The 25,370-nt window shown below is 37.0% G+C and overlaps 1 protein-coding gene across 5 annotated transcripts in view; it reads right to left on the bottom strand.

Annotated features, from left to right (window-relative positions):
* Positions 1-25,370, bottom strand: part of LOC306872476 (lipopolysaccharide-responsive and beige-like anchor protein) — a 250,016-nt gene that overhangs the window by 205,363 nt on the left and 19,283 nt on the right. For all 5 annotated transcript variants that reach the window (XM_079421043.1, XM_079421044.1, XM_079421042.1 and 2 more), the window contains exons 2-9: positions 14,258-14,489; positions 11,812-11,912; positions 11,009-11,104; positions 9,578-9,699; positions 8,342-8,468; positions 6,835-6,954; positions 2,278-2,424; positions 1,722-1,919 (exon numbers count right to left, since the gene is read on the bottom strand). In XM_079421043.1, the coding sequence (XP_079277169.1) occupies positions 1,722-1,919; positions 2,278-2,424; positions 6,835-6,954; positions 8,342-8,468; positions 9,578-9,699; positions 11,009-11,104; positions 11,812-11,912; positions 14,258-14,489 (1,143 nt within the window). The remainder of the gene's footprint in view (positions 1-1,721; positions 1,920-2,277; positions 2,425-6,834; positions 6,955-8,341; positions 8,469-9,577; positions 9,700-11,008; positions 11,105-11,811; positions 11,913-14,257; positions 14,490-25,370) is intronic.

Raw genomic sequence — 25,370 nt, 5'->3', positions numbered from 1 at the left:
CCATCATCCTCATCTCTCCTTACTGAGAGTGAAATCGTATGTACTGTAACAGGCTACCGCTAGCAAGGAGCTAACCATGTCCCTTTAGTGGCTCGCGTTATTTGCTTTCTGTGCCTTTCTGAATACAGACACCAACCCATCCCTGCACTTCACACCCCCTGCACGGCCTGGAACATAACATTTATTTTGTTATTTTCGCTGTTGTCCGCGCTTGTTTATTTACAATACCTGCAGAGCTTCTGATGGTTCGGCCGGCTTAGAACAAGGACGGGTTTATGCAAATGTTGGGGGCGTAGTGATCCCGACTGTTGCGTCACAGTCGGTGTTATGTTCTGATTCGCCTGTTTTTCAGTGGTCTTTTTTTATCACGAGATTTACATATATATAGAAAACTATGGTGTTTGAGGCTCACTGTATGTCATTTCCATGTACAGAACTGTTATTATTTAAATATGCCAGGGTAAAGACAGTTTTTCATTCTATGGCACCTTTAAATGCTACATCTTGCTTTAACATTTTCCATGAGTTTTTTTGAAACTCGCGGGCGCCGCTGCGCCCCCTAATGGCTGGGCGGAGTATCGATACTAAGGGCTAGAATATCGATACTGTATCTTTTTTTATTATATCGGTATGTATCTAAGAATCGATATTTTGAGCACACCCCTAGCGTTAATAGTGGTAAATATTTTAACGCCGTCAAACTGGAAAAATTAATTGACTGTGTTAACGCTAATTTTGTACAATTCACATGTACAACATATGTAAACCACAGAGATACTTCTATTAACTCTTTCCCTGCCAAACAGAATTTTCCGTTATTCATGAGACAACGCTTCCCTGACAAACACAGAATTTTCCGGGTTTCTGTGTTTTCACACTAGGGGGCGCTATTACGTATCTCCTGAATGAGTCTAGAAAGTGCCGATCAAAAACACTGACCAGGAAGACACAGAAACGAGCGATAAGCATATGCATATGAAAAATAATGCGATCATCAAACACTAACAACATATAAATTAAAACTGCCTAATGTTATAGAGTGAAATGTCAATCCAGAAAGTGGTAAAGGCAAGCTTTGGGAGTACTGATGGAAGCCATCTACTGCATCTTTGCTTTGATAATATTACTGAATATGATCCAGATGTAGTATTTGATAAAAAAAAATTTATTTTCTCAGCTTTTTGCTCAAAATGTTGTTGTTTTTTAAACCTACCTACATTCAAGTGTTGAAAAAAGAATGACTGAGGTTAGAATAAAATTTATTTTGATGTATTGCGTGTTCATACAACAAAATATTCTGGGGGCCATGAAATTTTAGTGAAGATCCGCAAAAACACTGGGTGGTTGGCAACTTTTTTCAAAAACGCTGGCGGGGAAAGAGTTAACTGGCCCAAAACTCTCTCACACTGGCACAGTCAAAAATTGATATTTAATAAATACATGAATGTTAAAAAGGTTGTAGACTCACTTGATAACAATGTGAACCAGATTAGATTAAGTGCTTTTAGAACTCATGAAGTGCTGGATACAGCACAGTTGTGGGCTGTATTTTGCTGAGCAAGATGATAAAATGCTCATATTGTTAATTATGTTAACAAATGGTGATGAGCTAGTTTCATTTGCCCACAGACAGCAGTCCACCTGGCAGGGCAGGTCTCTTTAGGCAGCTGTGCAGGGATGGTAAACCAGGTGTGATGAAGAGACAAAGAGGAAGAGCATACCTGCAGCATGAGGGCGTGTGGTGAGTGCACAAAGATGGAGGCATTGTCCTTGGGGGAGGACTCCAGACAAAGCTGAGCATCAGTGGCTCGAGGATTATAGGTGAAGGCGATACTAGCAGACAGCTTTCCGTCATACAGCAGCATTTTATGATGTTCTGCAAATAGCAGGTCACTCTCTGCCTTGTGCTTAAATGTGCCCTGTATCAATCAGAGGGAGAGAGATGCTAAGTAGAGCTATGCTGAACATTTTCAAGAGTGTGAGAAAAGCATGAAATTAAACCTGATTATTCAGAACACTTAATAAAAGCTTAAGTGTTTAAGTGCAATAAACAGACTGATGATGTGAATGATAAAAATGCCTGATGTGTTCCAGTCAATTATCACTTTAGTGCTTCAAATCATTCAAGTAAATTCAATAATAAAATAAAAATAAAAAGGAATAAAACAGCAGCACGTGGCTGCATTTACCCTTTATAATCTATTGAACAGTTCTGTACATGTATGTGATTTTTAACATCTATAATAGACAGCATTTGGGCAGAGAAATGGATCCCACCTTGTATCCAGGCCCCAGCTGATAGATGGCTAATATCTGAGCAGCACTGAGAGCCTCACTGAACAGATACACTGCCCCCATCTGACCACAGAACACACGGTTTGCGTCTGCTGTCTCTGATGAGCCCAAGAAACACTTGTCGAATGTCTGTGAAGAACAGGAAGGGAAAAAGGTTTAGTTATTTTTAGGGATGCACCGATACCACTTTTTCCAGCCGATACTTTTATTATGCGCGCACGTATTTGTACTGGTGCAGAATGAGAGGGACAAGTACAGAACGTAGCATAGGCTGTTAGTTTCACTTTCGCCAGAATGTCATGTATGCTTAAGGTTGAAAATAAATGATGGTTTATAGTGAATACCCCTATAAATTGTCTTATATTTATGATTTAGTTTTAAGCCAAATGATGCGTGTGCCAAGTGAGCAAACATCAATAAAGATCACACAACAGAAGTGCGTGTGCGCTCTCTCTCTCTCTCTCTCTCTCCCTCCAGTTAAGTAACTTGTGCATTGTTTTACTTACTTGTTTTTGACATATTCGACCGAACTACAAACTATCCAGTGATGTCTGTGAGAAAGGGATATTTACTCAACGAGCTTGCGTATCTGCGCCGACGCACGCTCAATCCACTCAGCGTGCTTTGCTTAGCCCATCAGCTCGCGCACATCAGCTATACAGGCGTCAATACTGAATATTTCACATTAATTTCATTGCATACATATACTTCGTAGACATCCTTAATCTCTAATAACTCCATTCTGTTGTCTGTTGTTCTGTTGTCTGTATTTCTTTGTCTGAATATGGCACTTATCACATGCTGTGTGGTATCGGCGTTTGGTATTGGGGCATTTTAACGACAGGAGCTCAGTATCGGGCCCGATACCGATACCAGTATCGGTGCATCCCTATTTTTTTTTTTTTTTTTAATTCATTACAATGTTTGCAAGTGTAATACTGGTACACTACTTAATTTGGAGTCTGGAAAAAAAAAATATGTTTATGAAAGTCTCCTATGCTCACTAAGGCTGCATTTATTTGACCATAAAAATAACATGAACAGTAATAATGTGAAATACTGTTACATTTTAAAATAACTTTTCTTTTAAAATGTCATTTACGATGGCTTCAGCCATTACTTCAGTTTTCACTGGCACATGATCCTTCAAAAATCCTTCTAATATGCCGATTTGGTGCTCAAGAAACATTTATATTATCAATGTTGCTTAATATTTTTGTGGAAACCATGATACATTTTAGAGATCGACCGATATATCGATTTACAGATATTTTTCACGATATTTAAGCATTTTTCCATAATCATTTATTGGTTTTGTAATATCAGATTCACCGATAAACACCACCATCTTGTGGGTGTTTTGAGAATTGCGCGCAGGATTGCAATTGCAGTGCATCTGAGGGGAGGGGAGACAACAACAACGGCGTGCACAGGTACTTGATTTGCTGTAGTTAGTAAACTATTTAATATTACAGTCATTAATGCACAAATTAGATGTATTACATAAATGCCTGATATGTAGTTTATGCAACTTGGCTCTAAGAAATATAATAAATAAGATACTCTGTCAAGCCCTGTCCCTATAAAGATATAACTTTGCCTGAAATAACACAGCCATGAATTAGCGCATGTTGGAAATAAAAGCGCTGAATTGAATTCTCTCTCTGTGGTCTATTAGTCTCGTGAAGTCGGAGTCACGTAGATAATCCGTCAAGTCCTCTCCCAATAAAGACGTAACTTTGCATGAATTAAATAATACAGCCATGAATGATTGCATGTTAGAAATAAAAGCGCTGAATTTAATTATCTTTCTGTTCTCTATATGCTCATCATTAGTCTTGTGAAGCCGCTTTCATATTGCAATTCACTCAATTCAATCATTGCGGGTTGATGCTCAAAAAATGCTCCAGCAAGGCCACCGCATGTAACTTTTAACAAGATTCACTTTTTTTGAAGCACCCTAAATTGTATTAACACTTACTATATAACCATTATTTTGTTTATAAACATCTAAATTAATACAACTCTATGGAAATTCTCTGCAATCGATCGCAGTTAGAGTAGCCTATAGTTCTGTGTAAATGCATAGACAAACCGCGCTGTCAGCAGCATAATTTAGAACGACAAAAAATAGAGCATGCCAGTTGAGAAATGCAATAAAATAAAATGCTTGTTATATTCCAATATTCCAGAGAATATTATTCAGTGAATTAACATTATCCAGTAAATTATTCTTCCCTCTTTAGCCTATTAAATAGCTTATAAACCTACTAAAACTGTAGTTAAAAATGAAGTTGATATGACTGTCCTTTATTTATTTTCTCCATTTGAAAACATTACATTCTACGCTTATTTTGCTTACTGCTAATATTAGTGTTGCTGCTAAAGCTTTTTATAAATAAAATGTTTTTTATTGTTGTAATACGAAGATTAAATTTAACATGACTGGGCTCTAGACTGCGACCAAAATAGTAATTTTTTGCGAGTTAAAATTTGACGTGGTCGCATTTGTATGAGTGCATGGTCTGCGCTGCTCCAAAGCATCTGCTTCAGCGCGCGCTGCAGAGCCACGGCACATTATAGCAGGAGTCAGATTTCACTGATCACGTGAAGAGAGGTGCTTTCAGCGCGAGCACTTCGTGGGTAGAGCCTGGTTTATACTCGCCGCATCAGCACGAGCGCGAAAGTGCACGTCTCGGACGGAGCGCAACGGAGGATTTTGTTTTCAAACTAAAGTAAAAGACCGCTTCTTAAACCAGAGAAGGTGAACATGGTGGTATTCTTGTACAAAAACCATGCAAGTCCTGTCAGCGACAGCCAGTTTAGTTTTACTTTTGTTTTTGTTTTCGTTTTGAGAAGCTTGTTATCTTTGCTGTTTACCTCACGTTACGCTATGGAGGCTTTCCTTAATTAAAAAAAAATATATAAATATTTATTTGCTTCCTCAGAGTTTGCTAAACATTCTGTAATATACTCGGTATATTGTACAGCATGTGATGTGTCCTGTGCCATGCCTCGTCTTATTCATTTTTGTTAATAAATGTTATGTAAGCTAGTTTGTCATTGTCAACGTACTGTTTTATTGTTGTTGTGCTTTTTAATTAAGAATAACAATGAATCCATCTTTTGTTTTAGTCTTAAAAAGTAAAAGGTGTATAGATATAAGCAAAACAAACAATTATCTTTTCTTGTAAAATGTGACACCAAGATCGCAAATTTGAAAGTGAAAGTGCACAAAAAAAGGAATTCCTGTTCACAAAATTTAAATCACAAATAATACAGATGAAAAAGAACGAGTTGAATGTTGAACACTTTCGTTACCATATAACTATAAACTATGATAAAAATTCATCAGCATGCATTGATTAATCAAATGTTGTAGCAAAAACAAAAAACAAATTGCAACCAAATTATGTGCTCGTGCGACCAACTGAGAAAGTTAGTCGCAAAAGTGAGATCAGTGGGAAGAATGAGTCTAGAGCCCTGCATGAAAGACTGCTAGTTCTCAAAACATTTTTTGTTAAGATGACTGAAAGGAGGAAAAACCAAAGTGAAGTATGGACTCACTTCACGCAGTCATTTATTTACTTTATAACAGGAAATAAATATCGGTTCTGCATATCGGTTATCGGGCACATAAACATGCAAATAATTGGTATCGGTCATAAAAAAATCAATATCGGTCGATCACTAATACATTTTTCAGGATTCTTTAATGAAGGTTCAATAGAACAGCATTTATTTGAAATAGAAATCTTTTGTAACATTATAAATGTCTTTACTCTAATTTTTTAAACAATTTTATACATCCTTGCCGAATTAAAGTATCAATAGTATTATTATTTTCAAACAGTATTATTTTCTCAAAGAAATATATCTTATACATATATAAGATATGGCTTATCCCTTAGGTAAAACCTCTCCAGAGGGAATGGAATGGAATGGACTCTAAATATAGGCCAAATGCACCCCATGAAAGTTTAAGAACATTATAACATTTATATAGTACTTTGTACTTTATTTACTCCCATCGTTTCAATCAGCCAGTATACCTATTACTCTACAACTGATTGTTTTATGTTTAAAAAGGGGCTTTTTAGTGGGACTCATTTTACACAAATGATAATCTGTCCATGTATTAGTATGTACATACAATAAAAGAGGTTTAATAATATGGTTTAATATTAACCATATTAACATCATTTTGTTAGTTCATGTCAATCAACATTTGCTGTTACAAAATGCTGCTCTTTAACTGTTAGAAACAGACACTGACTACATCATTCTGACACCACCTTGAGCAATTCTGTTTCAGTGTAATAGTGTCCAATTTTTATTTACAATTTCAAAAGAAAAGTCTACATGTCCAGCAGTTTTGTTTCATACTTTAAAGTTTGTGGGTATTTTGGGATTTGTAGCTGCTAAAATATTGACAAGCTGAACAGAAATGCTTCTGGAGAATAAAAGCAGGGACTCAAGCTTAACTGCTGGTTAAAACTAGAACAATAAGAGATAACAGAGCCTTTTGAAAGTACTTACATCACTTGTGTTGACAAACCAGGTGATCTCACCATATGACGCCAACTCTCCATTGACATAGCAGCTGATTTCACTGTTCTTCCAGCGATTATAGATGTGCACTATGGTCACCATATACCACTGTTAAATAAAAATAATATTAGCAATTATAAAAAGGACAGCATGACGTTATTTATTTAATATCAATATCGCAAAGCTTGAGAGCATTATAGCAGGGGTTTTCAAAAGGGGTAACTTTTGGACTCCAAAATATGATTATCCCCCTCTAGGAATTCACTTGCTATTTCCGTGCTTAAACAATCATTCATACTGAGTAAGAAAAATATTAAATGTGAAATTATAAATCAGTTTCTAAAATTATATAATTAGTTTTTGCACTGTCATTGTACTAAAGCAAAGAGAGAAAATATCAAGAGCATATTTACTTTTTATTAAACTGGTAGAAATTCTGAGTTTAACACTTACACAGTATATGTCTATTTATGTATCAATACAATATAATAAATCACAATTATCATTTCATGATTTCTGATTAGTCCTTAGAAAGCAGAATTAAATAATAATAATCTTATTAAAAAACAAAAAGAATGTAAAAAATATTATTCTGTTTCATTAATATCTTAAGTGCATTTTAACTTTGACAGCCCTAACCCTTTTGCAACCTTGTGGTCCTCTGGGAGACCTTGGATCCTAGTTTAAGAAAAAACCCTGGTCAATAGAAAAATGTGGTTCATCAGGAAATTTCTGATGCTAAACTTGCATTTTTAACTTTGCTACAGTTATGAGACCGTGGTCCATTTACACCCTCCAGCAACGACCTCACCCAGATCTTCTTGAATTTCCATTAAATGGTGGGAAAAGCCAATGAAGGTGCTTATCCCTTAGGTAAAACCTCTCCAGAGGGAATGGAATGGAATGGAATGGACTCTAAATATAGGCCAAATGCACCCCATGAAAGCTTTTTTAGAGCACTTGGGAGCTTCTTGATATTAGTAATGTGAATTTGAATAATATTAGTAAGTACCAGACTTTCATTGCTGAAAAGGACTGTCCATTGAAAAAAAAAAAAAAAATATATATAAAAAATATATAAAAAAAAATATATATATATAAATGTGTGTGTGTATGTGTGTATGTGTGTATGTGTATATATATATATATATATATATATATATATATATATATATATATATATATATATACACACATACATATATACACACACACACACTGCATGTCTTGTTGGATCATCCTTCGCAGTGGTTTGTCCATCTCTAGTCTAAAGGTGCTATCCGAGGATGCCTCCCCATTCCAGGGGGCATATGGGATCTAAGCAGGGAAGGGATTTGGTTTCTTCTTGCAAATCCTCAGACATGACTTGACCTCAGCACAAACCCTCCTTCTTATATGTCAACTTTGCTCTCCTTGTACATTGTAGAGGTAAAGATGAAGACTTTGAAAAGTGTACAAAGTTTGTAAGAGTACAAACTGGTAAGGTGATTCATACCTTCTGGGGTTTGAAGTCATATTTCACACAGTGCTGGAAGCCTTTGGCTTTAGACTTTAGAGAGGTCACAATCAGACATCCACCCACAAAGTGTGCAGAATAGCCCAAACCTTTGCTGGTGCGGAAGCTAGGGGATAAGGAAACAAAAATACAGACCACAATTAATAAAAGTTTAATTTCAGATGAGGGGTTCTCAAGTTTATACAGCTCTATTTTCAAAAGAAATAGTAGCTACTGTTTTAACCCTTTGATGTATAAATTATTTTAAAAATATTTTTTTTTATTAAAAGCATTAATAATTTAATAATTCTCAATCTTTATGTTTATATTTTTGTGTATTTTGAAAGACATATCTGTCCATTTTGCATCGAGGTTTGTAATTCAATACAATGCAAGCCTATGGCAGTTTGTTGGTAATCAATGAATATTTGTTTTCCAATTTACCCGGAGTAGAAACTATTTTATATTACATTAGTATCTGAGGTGTTTGAAGAACCAAAAGCAGGCTGAAAGTGCATAACCAACCTACCCTTTTCTACATACTGTACAACCATGGTGTTTTGTAAGTGTTAGTTCACCCAAAAATAAAAATTCCATCATCATCATCTAGTCACCCTCATGCTGCTCAAAACCCATTTGACTCATCTTTGGGACAAAAATGAAGATGCTGTAATATTTTGTACATCTGTCTTATGGGTTCAGAATAACAATATGAGTAAATGGCATGATAAGTACATGATAACAATTAAAATTTTGGGGTGAACTAGAAATGAAACTAAAATATTATTTTGAACATTCTGTGAAGACATTATTTAAAACAGTTTTGTGAAAATATGGATGGATGGATGGATGGAATGTAGAGAGTTAATCTCAGCCCAGTGAAAAGTGTAAATCCTACAGTTCTTTCTACAGGGTCAATTATCGTTTGGTGAGTCAAAATAGCTCCATTTGCATAAATTACATTTTTGACAGAAATTAATTAGAAGCTGAAAATAGGACAAGAAGGCTGTGAAATGCTGTCCTTGAGTAGTGTAAATGCTAGACAGAGAGAAAGAGGAAAATATACAGAATTTTCTTCTTCTTCATCTAACACCTACAAATATTTTAACTTTTATGGCAACTTACAGAAAAATAAATTAGCTAATATTTCGCTATGCACTGCATGTGTCTGGTTCTTTAGAAAGCATCTTGAATAGAGGTGTTGTATTTTACATTACAGGTTTGTGTGTGACTCACCAGTAGAGATAAGGCTTGTCCTTGTCAACGTTTATGTTATTGATGGGGTCCAGGCGCAGCCAGGTGTGGAAGGTAAAGCCGTTCTGGTATGGCCATTTTGCAATAGGTGGAAGTGCAATAGCCTGATGATACAAAAAACAAAAACACATTTTTTATAACACATAGTTAGGTTTCTATATTTTGTTTTCTTGTTTTAAATAACCAGAGTATCATGCAGAATAGCATATGAGCAGAAAAAAAAACTAAAATTAATATCCTTGGAGGGATGCGCTCAAAACGGTTGTGTATGTTTGTACACAGAAGACTTTCTCTCATATTTATGGATTATGGATGAAAAATGAAGGCACGCACAATGTTATTTTTTCTCCCGTAAAGCCAGCATCCTATCTTGTGCTGGAATAACATCTAAACATCCAATCAAAGCATTTCCTAAAAGGATGGCATCCACATGGCGTTGTTTCAAGTGAACACTGACAACACAGGAAGTGTTCTATACACATGCCGTCTAAAACATCAAGATCCCCATACTGTCGGGATGATAGTTTGATTCTAGATATATTTGCCATATATATCTGACTGTGGTCCTCTCTAGATGCACAGAAAAAAAACCAGTGTCAGTGTCTCAATTTTCTTTCCAAACTAGAAACTTTCTTGTCTTTTAATTTAAAAAAGATGAGTTTAAATCAATATACATGTTTCCCATCAAAATAATTGATTGCTCATTGTGGCGTAAAACTGTTTTTCTAAAGAGTAAAACTCTAGTTGATGGGACATGGTTCTTGTTTCATGACCCATGTCACATCCTTTCTTACTCCAGAAGCAGATACAATTACCTGTGGGTGTTAGACATTGCTGTAAACGTTCATCTGTCACATGACTGAAGGAATACCTTGATAACTAAGTGAAAGAGTGGTTATGTAAAGCCTTTTGGAGACAGACAGAAATTAAATTCAGAATTTTTACCCTAAAGTTTTAAAGTCCTAAAATCTCCTAATCTTGAAAGCAACACTGTGTGTGTTTGTGTGTGAAAAAAACTTTTTTAGTCAAAATTAGTCATTTTGCAGTGAAAAGATCTTGTTGCAGATCTCATGCTATACAGTTTCAAGCAAACAGAAGATTGATTTTTTTTTAAATTAGGTTAAAGTTGTTGTTACTGGGATGCATTAAATTGATCAGTGAAAGTAAAATGGTAGGTGAAAAAGTAGCAAAGCATAATTTCCCTCATTTAAACACATTTTGTACGTTTATTATAGAGAGGAAGTTAAAAAGTCTGGGTAGTGGACCAAAAAAGAGAAATTCTGGCATGTACCTTTCAAATCACTTATTCATGAACCACAATAAAAGTGGTCACAGTGTATAGAGGCACATGTTATGACTGAAGTCAAGTTTAAGGACAGTGCAGTTAGACAGATGTTTGGGTCATGGTCTCACCGCAGCACTCTTCCCTGGGAAGCTGAAAAAGGAATCTGGGCCATTTCTTTGAGCCATGCACTTCAACATGGACAGCAGCTTGACGGCATGAGGAGGCTAATAGATAAAAAAAAAAAAGCAACAGCATTTGAACACTTGAACAAAAACTCACACAAATAAATACTTGGAGTTTGACTGCAGTGTTTTTTCAACAAACATAAAATATTCTGCACGCTACAAGTATAAAAAGAATATAGTCACAAATCATTCTGGCTAGTCTGAATCCTACTTATCTTGTGTCCAATTTGAGAAACATTTTCTGAAATTTTATTTCTGAATTTACTAGAGGTAAACCAACCTAAAACATATCCCAAACCAAGACGTATTTGGTCCATCAGCAATACGTACATCAGACAACAGAGTCATAATAATGGCTTCTGCCCATAGGTTGTAAGATACAGACACACATGGATGAGTGCTCTCCTACTGCTCTGACATGTTTATTTCATGCTCTGATCAATGGCACTGACACAGTTCCCCATTATAGAAACAGCCAAACGCATCAAACCCTACTGCTTTTTCAACACCTCCCTCATGCACTGAAGACTGCACGGAGAACAAGGACATACATTTTGTCTATTTCATATATTTTTTTAAAATTATAGAAATGTGTTGCAAAGTACATTTCAAAGAAACAAAAATTAAATAATAAATCTTTATTTAAAACAACTGACAGTCCTAGTACTTCACAGCATATGACTGCATGTGAGGTGGAGAGGTGAGGTGTTTTCTCAAGGAGTAGATAAAGAGGAGAAAACCATTACCCATTGGCCTTGCTCTCCTTTCAGTTTACTGAAGAATAGCTTCAGTTCCTTCACTGTGATACTGTAGCTGGCCAGCACACCTAACATGTCCACCAACAGATCTGAAAAACATCACACAGAAACATGAGGTGAATGTTGCGTTACAACTGAAAAGATATCAAATAAATAAATATAAAAAAAGTAAATATTTGTTTTCAGAGACAATGCTTGTGAGTAGGGTTGTCCCCGACTATGGATTTATATAGTTGAATCAGAATTGTCGAATCTTGCCGATAGTCGACTGATAGTCTAATCATATGTTTAGGGGTATTACATTAGACAGTTATAAATACTGACTTCAATACACATGGAAAATGTGTAACGGACACCTCGCAGATACAAATGGGGTAAATAATGTTTTATGTTTTGATGAAAAGATAGTTAACGTTAGCCAGCCACATATCATGTGGTTTATTAGCTACTTATCAGAGCTGATGAAACTGAAGATTTGCACTAAATAAAACCAAATAATCTACACATAAGATGAAATCAACAGATGCAAGAAGTGTTTGATGAAGCCCGAGTGCATGTTTACTTTAACTACATAAAGATTTCACGGAGGAAATTAACAAATATCCTACTAATTTGTATGGCTTTGAAGCATAGCCTACTGCCACATAAAACTCCGTGCAATCACATAAATATGAGCTGCTGTGAAAACTGCTCAAACACAGCTAGTTTTATCCAGCACCCGGTTCCAGAATTTAATACTGCGGGTGCTTCAGAAAGTCTGCTCTAGCTTCAATGCACATAAATTTTCACGTATATTTTTGTCCTGTGACCCATCCATTGCTCTTTCAAGTGTGAATCCCACATAAATACTGTACTATATAAATACTGCGGATGTCATTCCTGAAATTGTACGTCCCGAAAATAAAAGTTTCATAAAAATTCTGAATGGATTATATATAGCCTAGAAAGCACACAACCAGAACTCGCTTTAAAATGCCATGTCAAATTGAGTCTTGTTAAAGATTAAAGCTGGCTGCACACTAGACGAGTTCAAATCATAACCGATTTTAAAACCATGGGAGACCACAGACATGAAGACTAATAATCCTCTGAACACGCACACTAGATGGTTCGACCAGACCGCAAGACCGGACACTTGAAGATTGTAGGAACGATTTGACAGTGACGTGATCTCACGGAGACTCGCGAGACCAAACGTGACTAAATAAGAAAAACAAATAGTGAGGACAATCAACTTTGTCAGCTGACTCTCCTGGCACGTGTTCTGTTTCACAGTGAAAAACAAAGTCAAAAGAATATGGATGATGTTCTCTGCTTTCACGGCATGTTTGTGGCTGCCAGGTTTCAGCTATAGAAGCACGTAACATACGGGGAGAGACGCTTGCTCGCTCTCATTGGCTATCGCATGTATCACGTCAGAGGCAGCCCGATCAAGAGTCGTAAATATCAAACACGATCGTTCAGAGTATGAGACTGGTAGTCAAATCAGGCTCCTCCTATCGAAGCTTCAAATCTTCGACTATTCGGGGTCACCCCTACTTTTGAGTAACAATAGGGGTCAAGAATGTTGTTTGTGTTAAGGTTTTGCAGCATCAGAGAAGTTTTGCCTGTGCTACAGCAATTAGCACCAAGTGCTAAAGCATTGAGGACATGTAAAATCATTGTTCTGTACAAAGGCTGAGAGCACCTGTGATCAAACTGGAGTTAAGCTCCATCATGGTCCAAAGACGAATAATGAATCACTAAAACTGTACATGCACAATGTCAAGTTGCTAATTAAAACAGCAATTTTGTCTCTATAATCAAACCTATACTGCACATATAAATCTATAAAATATATAAATATCTATAAAAATCTATATTTGGAATATCTTGATATGCCAAACTGAGCTTTGTGGCTGATTACAAGTGTGTGTTTTTTGTGTCGGTGCTGCAATGCTAAAGCACTACATGCTGACTGAGCAATGACAAACTCATCAGCTAAGTGCTAATCTGAGAGCATCATAAGTCATAATTTTGCATAGAATCTAAAGAATTGTTATAATACTATTTAGAGCAGAGTGAATCTTAACTAATTAATTTTAATAATACATATATGCTGATGTTCCTACCAGTATAAAATTATGCAAAATCCCTAATTTAAACATCAGTAACAGCAAAGTTCGTAATTTAGATTTTTTTTTTATATATAAAGAAATTAATACTTTTATTCAGCAGTGAAGGCATTTATAATGTTACAAAAGATTTTTGAACTCATGTGACACTGAAAACTGGCGTGATGGCTGCCAAAAATTCAGCTTTGCCACCACAAGAATAAATGACATTTAAAAAAATTTAAATTGCAATAATATTTAACAATATTACTGTTATTTTATTAATCATATTGTTTTATTATTTCCAAAAAAAGTATTAGAGTGTCACTTATTTAACATACCTGCGATCATGGGGTCGGCCCGGTCTATGCGCTGAAGCACCAGTTGAATGAGGCCAGTTTCTGTGCAGGCCAGCAGGTTTCGCAAGCTCTTCTTCAGCACGGCGGTGAACATACTCCACACTTCAGCTTGGCAAGTGGAATCACATTTATCCAGCAGCTCTACCATGCAGATGATGCTCTCCGTCTCCTGGATGATAAAGTTCATCTCCAGATCGAACTGTCCCCCGACCAGCTGCACAGACACAATTAAAGTTAGTCACAAATGGAGTCAAAGCCAGAAAAAATATAATAAGAATTTAGAAAATGAGTATCAATCTGAGGCAAAATGCAAATAAAATCCAGCAGCTAAAGCAAAATCCCACAGAATACAGCAGTTCAATACAGCAACAATTCATATAAAATTTCATTTAAAACACTAAAAAGTTAAATGAATGTGAGAAATAGCCAGAATATTTAGAGTTGCTTTCTATGTTGGCAATCTATCAATTTATGTTGGCTTCATTCCCGACATTAAATCTGGATAACCAAATCCCAGGGCTGCAATTCATGCCAATCCCATTGTAAAACATCTGTCAGCATCTGGATGTAAAAAGCATCTCCACAACTGGATTACTGTGACAGGATTTCCACCTTACCCCAAGACTGGCTCACTTAGCCATGAGACAGTATGACCCCTAGGTTAGAAAGCACTACTCTAATCGCCCATTGTAATGGCGATGGCAGATGCTTCACAGACATGAACTGTAAATTTCATGAGATTAACCTTGAAATGATAATATCATATGTGAGCGCAACACACTGTACACAGAAACCTTTTCATTTACAAATGCATATTTTGGTAAATGAATATTTTAGGGATGCATCAGTTTATAATTTGTTGGGAAATATTACAAAAAAATAAAAAATAAATCATTTAAACATGTATAAACAACAAAAAATTCTTATTTTTCCATGTTCCTCATTTTTTACATTATTGAGCATTGTCGGATGTGAATAAGTATATGAAAACTGGCTTGTACAAGGAACCAGGGCTTATGGGTTGTTCTTCTCTGTTTTGTTGCTAAATGTGAGAAATTCATTTAAAACAGCATGACAAGGATCTCTGTATAAGGGGGTATGAGTCTTGCAAACAGTCTTGTCTCTAAATAAACTTTGCACCACATAAAATGCAATAATTTGTCAGCATTTAATAGTTGGTCAGGCATTTTTACATTTGTACAGTTCTTTATGGCACATGATAAGAAAAACAATGCAGATGTCAGGATTAATATTACTGAGGTGGATGTGGTCATCTCACAGTTATAAGGGTCTGAAAAGATTGCTGTCATTTACCAGTAGATAGGCCATGACCACAATTTGATCAAGGACTGTAGTAGAGTATAAATCCATAGGCTATTGGATAGAAACTGTCCCATTAAAATGACTGAAGGTGAATTAAAGGAAAGGGAGGAGAGGGGGGTTTCACTGTCAGTCTGCAGCAACAAAGGCCAACAAGGCAAACGACAAAAGCCATGATCAGTCACAAACACACACACTGTTGCCTCCCCATTGGGTTTCTTCCTTCATACCCACTGAATGATAGATTACTTATGCGAATAGCGAAATATGAAAATTAATTAAATAAATGGATGCATATGATTGGCGGTCCTGCATTTCACCTCACGTTTGGCCTCTAAAATGACCCTCCCTTCACCACCATAAACAATTGTCAGAGGTGTTATGGATAATAGAAACCTAATTAAATTTTTAACGGTCTGGTAATAGCATAGCATTGCTCTCAAAACAGACGGTAAACTGAAAAAAGAATCTGTACAATTTTACAGAAAAAAACTGTTACCTGTAAACTGTAAGACACTTTATTATATACAGCCTTTAGTTTATTCTTATTTTTGTTATTAGTAATGTGCATTAGGATGATTTGTGTTACATTTTCTGTTATTTAGTTTATTGCATTACTTGAGTGTCATGTCTTACACTGATTGTTGTGTCTCTGTGTGCATGTTCCTCTGCACAGTTATTCACAAGCATTTCCTCTGTTTCATGGACAAGCCACTTACAATGAACTTTTTTCCGTGTCACTGTTATTATTATGGTGGTTATCGATCGAGAGTTTGCAAGGCTAGTACATATTAATATCTCTAGCAACCACGACTACTGATATTAAACGATAAAGTTTGGCGATATGATCGTAAGTTTTGATATATTCTGAGGTTTAAACATATCTAAAACCTCATATTTTGCTGTGGTTTCTTGTTTAACTTGCTATAAGCTTATCAAGTAACACTGAGTTTTGAAGTAGGCTATACATTTCAAAATAGAGAACTTTAATGTTTTATTAGTCAGTGTGGTTGTAGATAACACATCATCAAAAGGGAATAATGATTAAAAATGTCTTGGTTCTAATAAATATTTTCAAACGTATTACAGATACAGACTTTATTGTAATTAAAATAAAAAAGCTAAGACACACCTGCAAGGTCTTTGGCAAAAAAGGCCTTCAAATTAGAGCCAAGAATCTATATAGTGAATCTATATAAATATAGTGGTCAGGGGGAAACTGTACCATTAGACTAAATCAAATTTTACCTGTAATAATACCTGCAAGTGCAAATTTTTTCATTATTATTTTATTTTATTTTTGAAGTTCAGAAAACAACTCTCTCTCATTGTTAGGGTATATTTCTTTCTAAAAAATAGCCAAATCATTGTCCCTACAGAAATGAATCTGATATGGTAATGGAAATTCATAGCCTAATATGAGAAAGATTTGCCTATTAGTAGCAACAGGATTAATTCAATTGTCTGTGAATAAAGTTTTTTTTCTCTTTTACTTTATCACTCTCTGTGACTCTGCTCTGGAACCCTCCTGGGGAAAGTGGGCAGCTCACACTTTCAAATCTGCTTTTATATCCTCCATATAGCTCTTTATCAGTAGTGATCAGAGACCACAGAGGATTTATTTGGGTTTCTTTACCATATCTGTTTTTCCTCACACTCTGTTTCTCATACAAAGACTCTGCACTAGCTGATGATGCAGTCACCAGATCCCTCAGAGGCAAACCGAGCCCTGTGTTTCACCTCTGAGGACCCAGTGAATTAATAATGGGTGAACAGCTCTTGGTCCAGGGCTGACAATAACAAGAGCTTTCTCCATGGTGAGGTGAACTACACCAGGGACCACGCACCACGCACACTTTACGTACAGCCCCAAGTTGCTGGCTAACATCGTATTTTAGCACTACAGAAATTAAGCATTATCTCAGTGCTGGGAACATAAAGAAATTGCAGTATTATTCAGTATAGAGCAGCAAAGTCAGGCTCGATCTTAAAAACTTCTCGAAAAGCTCTTTGTTAAATAATTTCCTGTTGTTAGTGCAGGATTTGTAATGAAAAGATACAACAACAAACAATAAAGCTACATGCAATAGCACCACCAAGGACAGCATGTATTTTCATTCATCCATAACGCATTATCTGTTGCAGCCCATTAAGCCATCTGAAGAGGAAGTGCACATTTCAGGTCACCTTGAATAAAACCATTACAAATAGCTTAATCAAAACTGAAACTATACTCTCTCTTTCATTTGTCAATGTTTATTTTCTTTGGACGACTCAGGGCCAGTTAAAGAGGTACTCCACCCTAAAATGAAAATTGTCTCATCATTTACACACCCTCATGTCATCCCAGATGACTATCTTTCTTCAGATAACACAAACAAAGTTTCAGAAAAATAACCCAGCTCTTTGAGTCCATATAACTGGGGTTTTATGGAATACCATCGTGTTTGCTTTAATTTATGTGGTTTAGTAGAATCAACTTGCATTGCATAGACTCACAGAGATGGATAATTTATCTAAAAATCTTTCTTTGTGTTCATCTGAAGAAGGAAAGTCAAACATCAGGGACGTCATAAGAGTAAGTAGTGTTAATGATGAGACAATGTCATTTCTTGCTTTTTTTAAAAAGTTTCGGGAAAGGCCCTCGAGTCAGGATTCGAACTCAGGACGCCCGTAATGCAAAGGCGCTGTATGTCGGCACACTGCCCACAAGGCTATCGGCACCGACGTCATTTCTTCCCTTTAATGTGACCACAGTGATGCCTCTGAATGCGAGCCAGAGAAGGACAAAACTACAGAGATGACAGATTAGAGAGCAAGAGGGAATGAGCAAATGGAGAACAAATTTATGAGAAAATCAGTTTAGGCTGAAAATGTGAGGGCATAATCTCCAACATACACCAGACAATCGAGGGAGAAGCATTTACATTTTTTAAATTTGCAAGTCTAATTAGTTTAACGCTCAAGTCCCTGCCCTTGGATTTCCCAAACACGAGTGAAAGCTTTCCCTGAAGTAAATATGTAATTCCTGCTGTTTTCTAATAGTGAATTATGATCAAATAAATAAAAAAGCCTATCACTGATCAGAACAAAATGTATCATCTATAATCTAATGTACAAAGTGTGCAAACTATTTAAAAAGCACTTTATATGAAAAGGCTAATGATCTGACCGGACAGGCTACATTAACATTAGTTCCAGCACAGTGCATTTTCATTTCATTTTAAACAAACACACACACACACACACAATCATAAATGCAACGCTTACCAGTGCTAGCAGATCTAATGGATTAAGTTCTGTTAATTCTCTAAATAATTAACAAAGATGTTGATTACTGCAATTGACTGACTCAGTAAACAGTAGCAGAGGTCTATACAGTCTATCTTCCTTTTGCACTCTTTCAGTTCAACTTTATAGCATTAGTTACAGTGACATCAGCCTACAGCACTACTAATGGGTCAGTGAGACTTATTTTGGTTGGTCAGCTATGCATATTAAGAGAGTCAGCCAACTAAGCTAATTCAAAGTACAAAACATTTTTTTCTTATTTTCCCAAACACTTTTTATTACAAAAAAGGGATAATGAATCAGCTACACTGTCTTTATTGGCTATTCTTGTATTTCTTCCTGAGCACAAGAAAAATCATGTTTGAAAAAATGGCATGCTTTTGATAATACATACACCTTAAAAAAAAGTGTCAGTGTCATCCTGGACAGCAGGCACTCTCAGGCAGTTTTATTCCTGGTTCATTGCTAGAGAAGTGACAGGAAGTTGCATTGTAAGGACACTCCTGAAGGACTACAGGTACATCTAAAAAAAAATTGAATATCTTGTAACTTATTTCAAAAAGTGAAACTTTCATATATTTTAGATTCATTACATGTAAATTAAAACATTTCAAAAGTTTTTAGAGTTTTAGAGCTTACAGCTCATGAAAGTCAAAAGTCAGTATCTCAAAATATTAGAATATTTACATTTGAGTTTCAATTAATCACCATCCCTACAGTATAGATTCCGGGTATCTCTTGTTCTTTGAAACCACAATAATGGGGAACATGAAAGACACCAGACCCAACAATGCAGATGACCTGAAGGCCGCTATCAAAGCAACCTGGGCTTCCATTACAGCTGAGCAGTGCCACAGGCTGATTGCTTCCATGCCACGCCGCACTGATGCAGTAATTCATGCAAAAGGAGGCCCAACCAAGTATTGAGTGCATAGAAATGAACACACTTTTCAGAAGCCTGACATTTCTGTTTAAAATATCCTTTTTTTATCTTATGTAATATTCTAATTTTTTGAGACACTGAATTTTGGGTTTTCATTATCTGTAAGCCATAATCATCAAACTTTCAAGAAATAAAGGCTTGAAATATTTCACTTTATGTGTAATGAATCTATATAATATATAGGTTTCACTTTCTGAAATAAGTGACAAAAAATATTGACCTTTTTCATGATATTCTATTTTTTTGAGATGTACCTGTACATGATGTTGACAAATGTAGCCCACCTTTCAGATCACAAATGAACGGTTGTGTAAATTTCTGGGACAACACTATTTATAATGTTTTATTATTATTATTATTATTTTAATCTGTATATTACACTTCATGACACAAAATGAAAATTATATCATTGTTTGCCATTCTATTTCTGTATGACTATATCTACTGTGAAACACACATAGAATTGAAGAATGTTGGTAACAGTTTTGTTCCACAGAAGAAAGAAAGGCATACAATATAGTTGACATGAATGTAAATTTTGACAGAATTTTATAATTGGGTGAACTCAAGCTCATTTCATACCTGATTCAAGTCCAACCCAGGTCATGTTTATGTCCTTGCCCTGCTCTCTATTCTACTCTTGTTCCCATCCTGTATCTTATTACTGTCTATCAACAAAAAAGGCCACAAAAAAAAAAACTGCATTACACTTCAGAATATTCACCAGCCAAGACCTCAGCAACAAGGGTGAATTTCTGTTTTATACCTTAAGTTATGAAATACCCCCACCTCACCTTGTCTGGAAGTTTTTAAAAACAAGAACACATCCGGTGTGAATGGTTCCTTACTCATTCTGCACCGCCTGCTCTCAGTAAGTGTGGTTTGAAGAGCCACATTGCCTGCAAAATCATGACAATGATGGTACATCATGCTTCAATCACAAATTCCTTTACACGAGTCAGAGGCCATGGTTAATTACATTTTATTTTTTCTGTTTTTTAACTAAAGACAGTAAATTAATATATTTTACATTTATATACATTTACACATTTTATTTATGTATTTACTAATGACTAGCATCATCCCTTTTAATGTCCTGCTACTTTTAAAAGCTAAAATCTACTATTTTTCATTAAACAGATGTGCATTCCTTTATCACAGGAGCAGAGGATTTCTGTAATCATTGTTCATTCCTCAGATGAGTTGATGGGCCGGCTATTATCTAATCATTACTCAGACTGACCCTGCTATCAGCTGAGGCAGAACACTCGACTCCTCATCCTTTGCACTGATGGGGTAATGTTAAAGTCTGTATTTAATAGTCACTATCAAATAGAGCAATTGGCCTCCGGTCTCTGTGAGGCTGCTAAATGAAGCATCGGAGAGGAAGCGGAAAATAGCCAACAGGAAACTTTCCTCATTAGCAGGGCGTAGACACATGTCCGATTCATGGAAAAGACCAAGTTTTACATGCCTCTTTATAGTTCTAAGTTCTATAAGTTCTATAGAGTCTATAAGTTACATATAGTTATAGTTCTATAAGTTTAATTTTCATTTTAAATAGTGTAACAAAGTTCGTAGGTCGGGAAGAAGGAGGCGGGAACCGGCAAACATTTAACGATTTAATAATCAAAATAAACAAACGTAAAAGTACAGCGGCAGCCCCTCACGGACGACTGCCGCACACAAAACACAAAATAAAATCCAGGCCTGGTCCTCTCTCGTCTTCCACTGTCGTCACTCCTCCTCTTATCCTTCCGGAGCTCCTCCGTGGGACTCGAGACCGGTGAGTGTCGCAGGTGTCGCTCATTATCATTAACTCCACCGGCCTCGCTCCGTTCCCACGGCTCTCGGCCCCGCCCCACTCACCACATACCCCCATCGCCCCTCGCAGGCCGGGGGGTACCCTCGAGACTGCGCTCTACTCCCCCCCCCCCTCCTTCCTGGGGGGGACCCGTCAGGGCGGCCGCGGCGTACCTGGGGGTACGGACAGACGAGGCGAGAGAAAAGGAGACGGAAGGATGAGGAGTGGCAGAGACGAGAGAGGGGAGAGAGGAAAAAAAAAAATTCGGTCCGGTTCCCGGACACACTGCTGGTTGGTCCTCAACCAGCTGAGAGGCTCTCACTCGCGGTGCCATGCGATGGTACTGGACCTCTTTGGTGGACGGCTCGACGCTCCGCCTCCTGGCGGACGGCGATGGCTCCTCCGGTCGAGGGCAGCCGGCAGCGAGTCCCCCATTCCCTGCTCCTCCCCATCATGGCGGATGGCAGCAGGCTACGGCCACTCGGCGAATGGCGCCGACTCCTCCGCTCCCTCTCGGACGGCAGCCCCCCTCCTCGACCCAGGAGCACGGCCGCGAGTCTTCCGTCCCACCTGATGTTCCATCGCTCCAGCACCACCGTCGCCTCGGGCAGCCAGCGGCCGTCCCCGCTACTCCCTGCTGCCCGATCTCCTCAGCACCGCGATCCCCCTCAGCAGCGAGGGCTCTCTGACAGCGTGTCCCTCCTTCCTCCCGGGTTTCTGCACCAATGTAACAAAGTTCGTAGGTCGGGAAGAAGGAGGCGGGAACCGGCAAACATTTAACGATTTAATAATCAAAATAAACAAACGTAAAAGTACAGCGGCAGCCCCTCACGGACGACTGCCGCACACAAAACACAAAATAAAATCCAGGCCTGGTCCTCTCTCGTCTTCCACTGTCGTCACTCCTCCTCTTATCCTTCCGGAGCTCCTCCGTGGGACTCGAGACCGGTGAGTGTCGCAGGTGTCGCTCATTATCATTAACTCCACCGGCCTCGCTCCGTTCCCACGGCTCTCGGCCCCGCCCCACTCACCACAAATAGTTTATTGTGATTTATAATATTTATGAGTCTGAGTCAAAGAATAATTAGATCAGTAGCACAGAGAGAGAATATTCAATGAGATTTGGCATATAGATTTAGTAGGTCACATTTGGATAGCAGAGCCCATAATATATTTGATATAATGAAAGTCTTTGTGCTGCATGTAGCTAAAAATAGCATTTCAAAACTGCAGAGGACAACAGCAAGGAGGTGGTCCAAGTTGTTTTGGAGCTTGTATAAATAGCACATAAGCCTCTCACACACACACACACACACAGACACATCAGGGACAAGGCCACATAAGGGCCAGAGTGGCACTGGTTCATACAGAATGATGGCTCGTCCACCCAAGTTGCTAACAAATACTAATAATTTGAAAATATTGTATTTCGCCAAAGGCAAAATAATCGACGTTCACTTACAGTACAAGCATACCATCAAATTAAATATGGTTTAAAAATGTATTTTTATTTCAAGTTTGATGAAATATAAACGACTTGTTTCCCAAACCACTCTTTTTTTGTGTTCCTGTGTGCTAACTGAATCCACTTAGCTATCCAGAGTCAAATCTAATATTTCTGTAATAGCTATCAGACTCTTCAGTGGGCCACATTGATAACTGGGCCAAGCTGCATTTCTCTCAATTTTATAAAGTGATTTTCTCTCTCACAGTAACAATCCCAAATAAGATAAGAGAAACCAAAATGTGAAAACGTTCACAGTAGGAAAGCTGTTGGTTCATCAGTCCCTCTTTAAATTCATGAAATATTTGCCTGGCAAGAAAAAAAAATATCACTGCAGAATAAAAAGATTTATTGTATGAGGTTTTTGGCATCCAAACACACAATGGTTACCACATAGGGACAGAGCTGCCGTTTGCACCCACATGGCACAACTTACACAAGCAACAAACACTACACCAGTGTAAATAAAACAGTGAAACTGTGAACTGTGGTCAAGCATGGTTCATTCATACTGCGGTACATGCTGGGAACCATAGCTCTGCTTTCAACACCACATAATACCACTGATACCTATTAAGATTAATATGAAAATAAATTGTACAGATAATTGGGGGAAATAATTTACAGATTATTTTCTGATTAGTCGATTAATTCTTAAATTATTAAATTTAAATGATACCTTAACCAATAAATAAAAAAAATAATAATAATTTCAGCCATTAATAACTCTTTCAACATTTTATTAATCTTTTGTCCATCTCCCATTTCAGGTTAATTTACCATTCAAATGCATAACATATGCTAGATTCTAATGTAAAGTAAATAGCACACTACTAAACAGTCATGTAAATCACTGTAACAAACACTTCAGGACATGAAGTGGTTAAGTTCACTCAGATTCAGCAAGTTCTATCATAGTAGAGGTGTGCGATATTATGGTTTTTGATCACGAACGATTAAAATGTCTCTACCATCTGCTTTTGGAGTTTTGTGCTACAGAGCTATCAGTTGCCTTTGTCTCAATATACTGGTTCAAGACGACATACATTCACATCAAATGTTAACTCAGCGGTAGAGTATCACTCACGGGACACTGCACTTATTCGCAATCACAAAAGTACATTATTTGCATGTAATTGCAAACATTTCATTCGTGTAATGTTCTGAAATGCGCCTGATTACTGGATCAAATTATCTTTCGCATCTGACTGCGCTAACACTGTCAAAAACACACAAGGCTTACATAAAACACTTTGGTTATGTCTGAAGTGAAAGTAAATAGTTGAGAGAAAAACGGATGTGTGCAGGTCTGACAGACTATTAAACATGCTGCCGCTTGTCATTAAAGGGATAGTTCACCCAAAATTTTCAGTTGTCATTATTTACTCTCATGTTGTTCCAAAATTTCTTTCTTGTGCTGAACACAAAAGAGGGCATTTTGAAGAATGTGGGTAAACAAACAGTTGGTGGTCCCCATTAACTTTAGTTAATACACAAAATACTATAGAAGCCACTGGGGACCAGCAACTGTTTGGTTACCCATATTCTTCAAAATACCTTCTTCTGTGTTCAGCACAAGAAAGAAACTAATTCAGGTTTAAAACAACTTGAGAGTGAGTAAATGATGACAGAATTGTGTGTGTGTGTGTGTGTGTGTACTATCCTTTTATTGTTAATAAAACAACAAGACACAAAGAGAAAAATTAATGAATATGATATTTTTGCCATGTCGCCCACCCCATGCCATAGTTAAATTAGAAAACTCTGTATATGAAACAACTGAAATGTTCTGAAAGCTTGTCACTGCTCTTCTATTCACAGAACACATCAGGCACTGCAGGGCATCTAACAACTGCACCCAGTGAACTGCTGTGTACGGTGAGAAAAGATAACAGCAAAAATCAAATCAGTCAAGCGGTTCCTTCAATACCATCTGCTCTCTATATATAGAATACAGATTGCACACAACTTATTTTCAGCCAAATCAGAAAGTGATCTGATATTCCAAAGTGTCTTGCATCACAAGAACACATTTAGGTTTCTATAATTTCATTCGAAGACTCGTAATGCTGACTATTATGTGTGGTGCCTCAAATTTAGAAAGACGCCACCGTCCCACATACTGTAAACCAGAAATTGCTATGGTCTGAGATTTCTGCAAGCATACAAAAAGCTCTATTTTTTGTAGAGATGGTTTGCTCTGTTTCTACTTCCTGAAATCGAGAGAGTATAT

The sequence above is a fragment of the Barbus barbus genome (assembly GCF_936440315.1).
Source record: "Barbus barbus genome assembly, chromosome: 7".
NCBI classification, from domain to species: domain Eukaryota; kingdom Metazoa; phylum Chordata; class Actinopteri; order Cypriniformes; family Cyprinidae; genus Barbus; species Barbus barbus.
The sequence above is the reverse complement of the archived record's forward strand: the minus strand, read 5'-3'. Positions and strand labels throughout refer to the sequence as shown.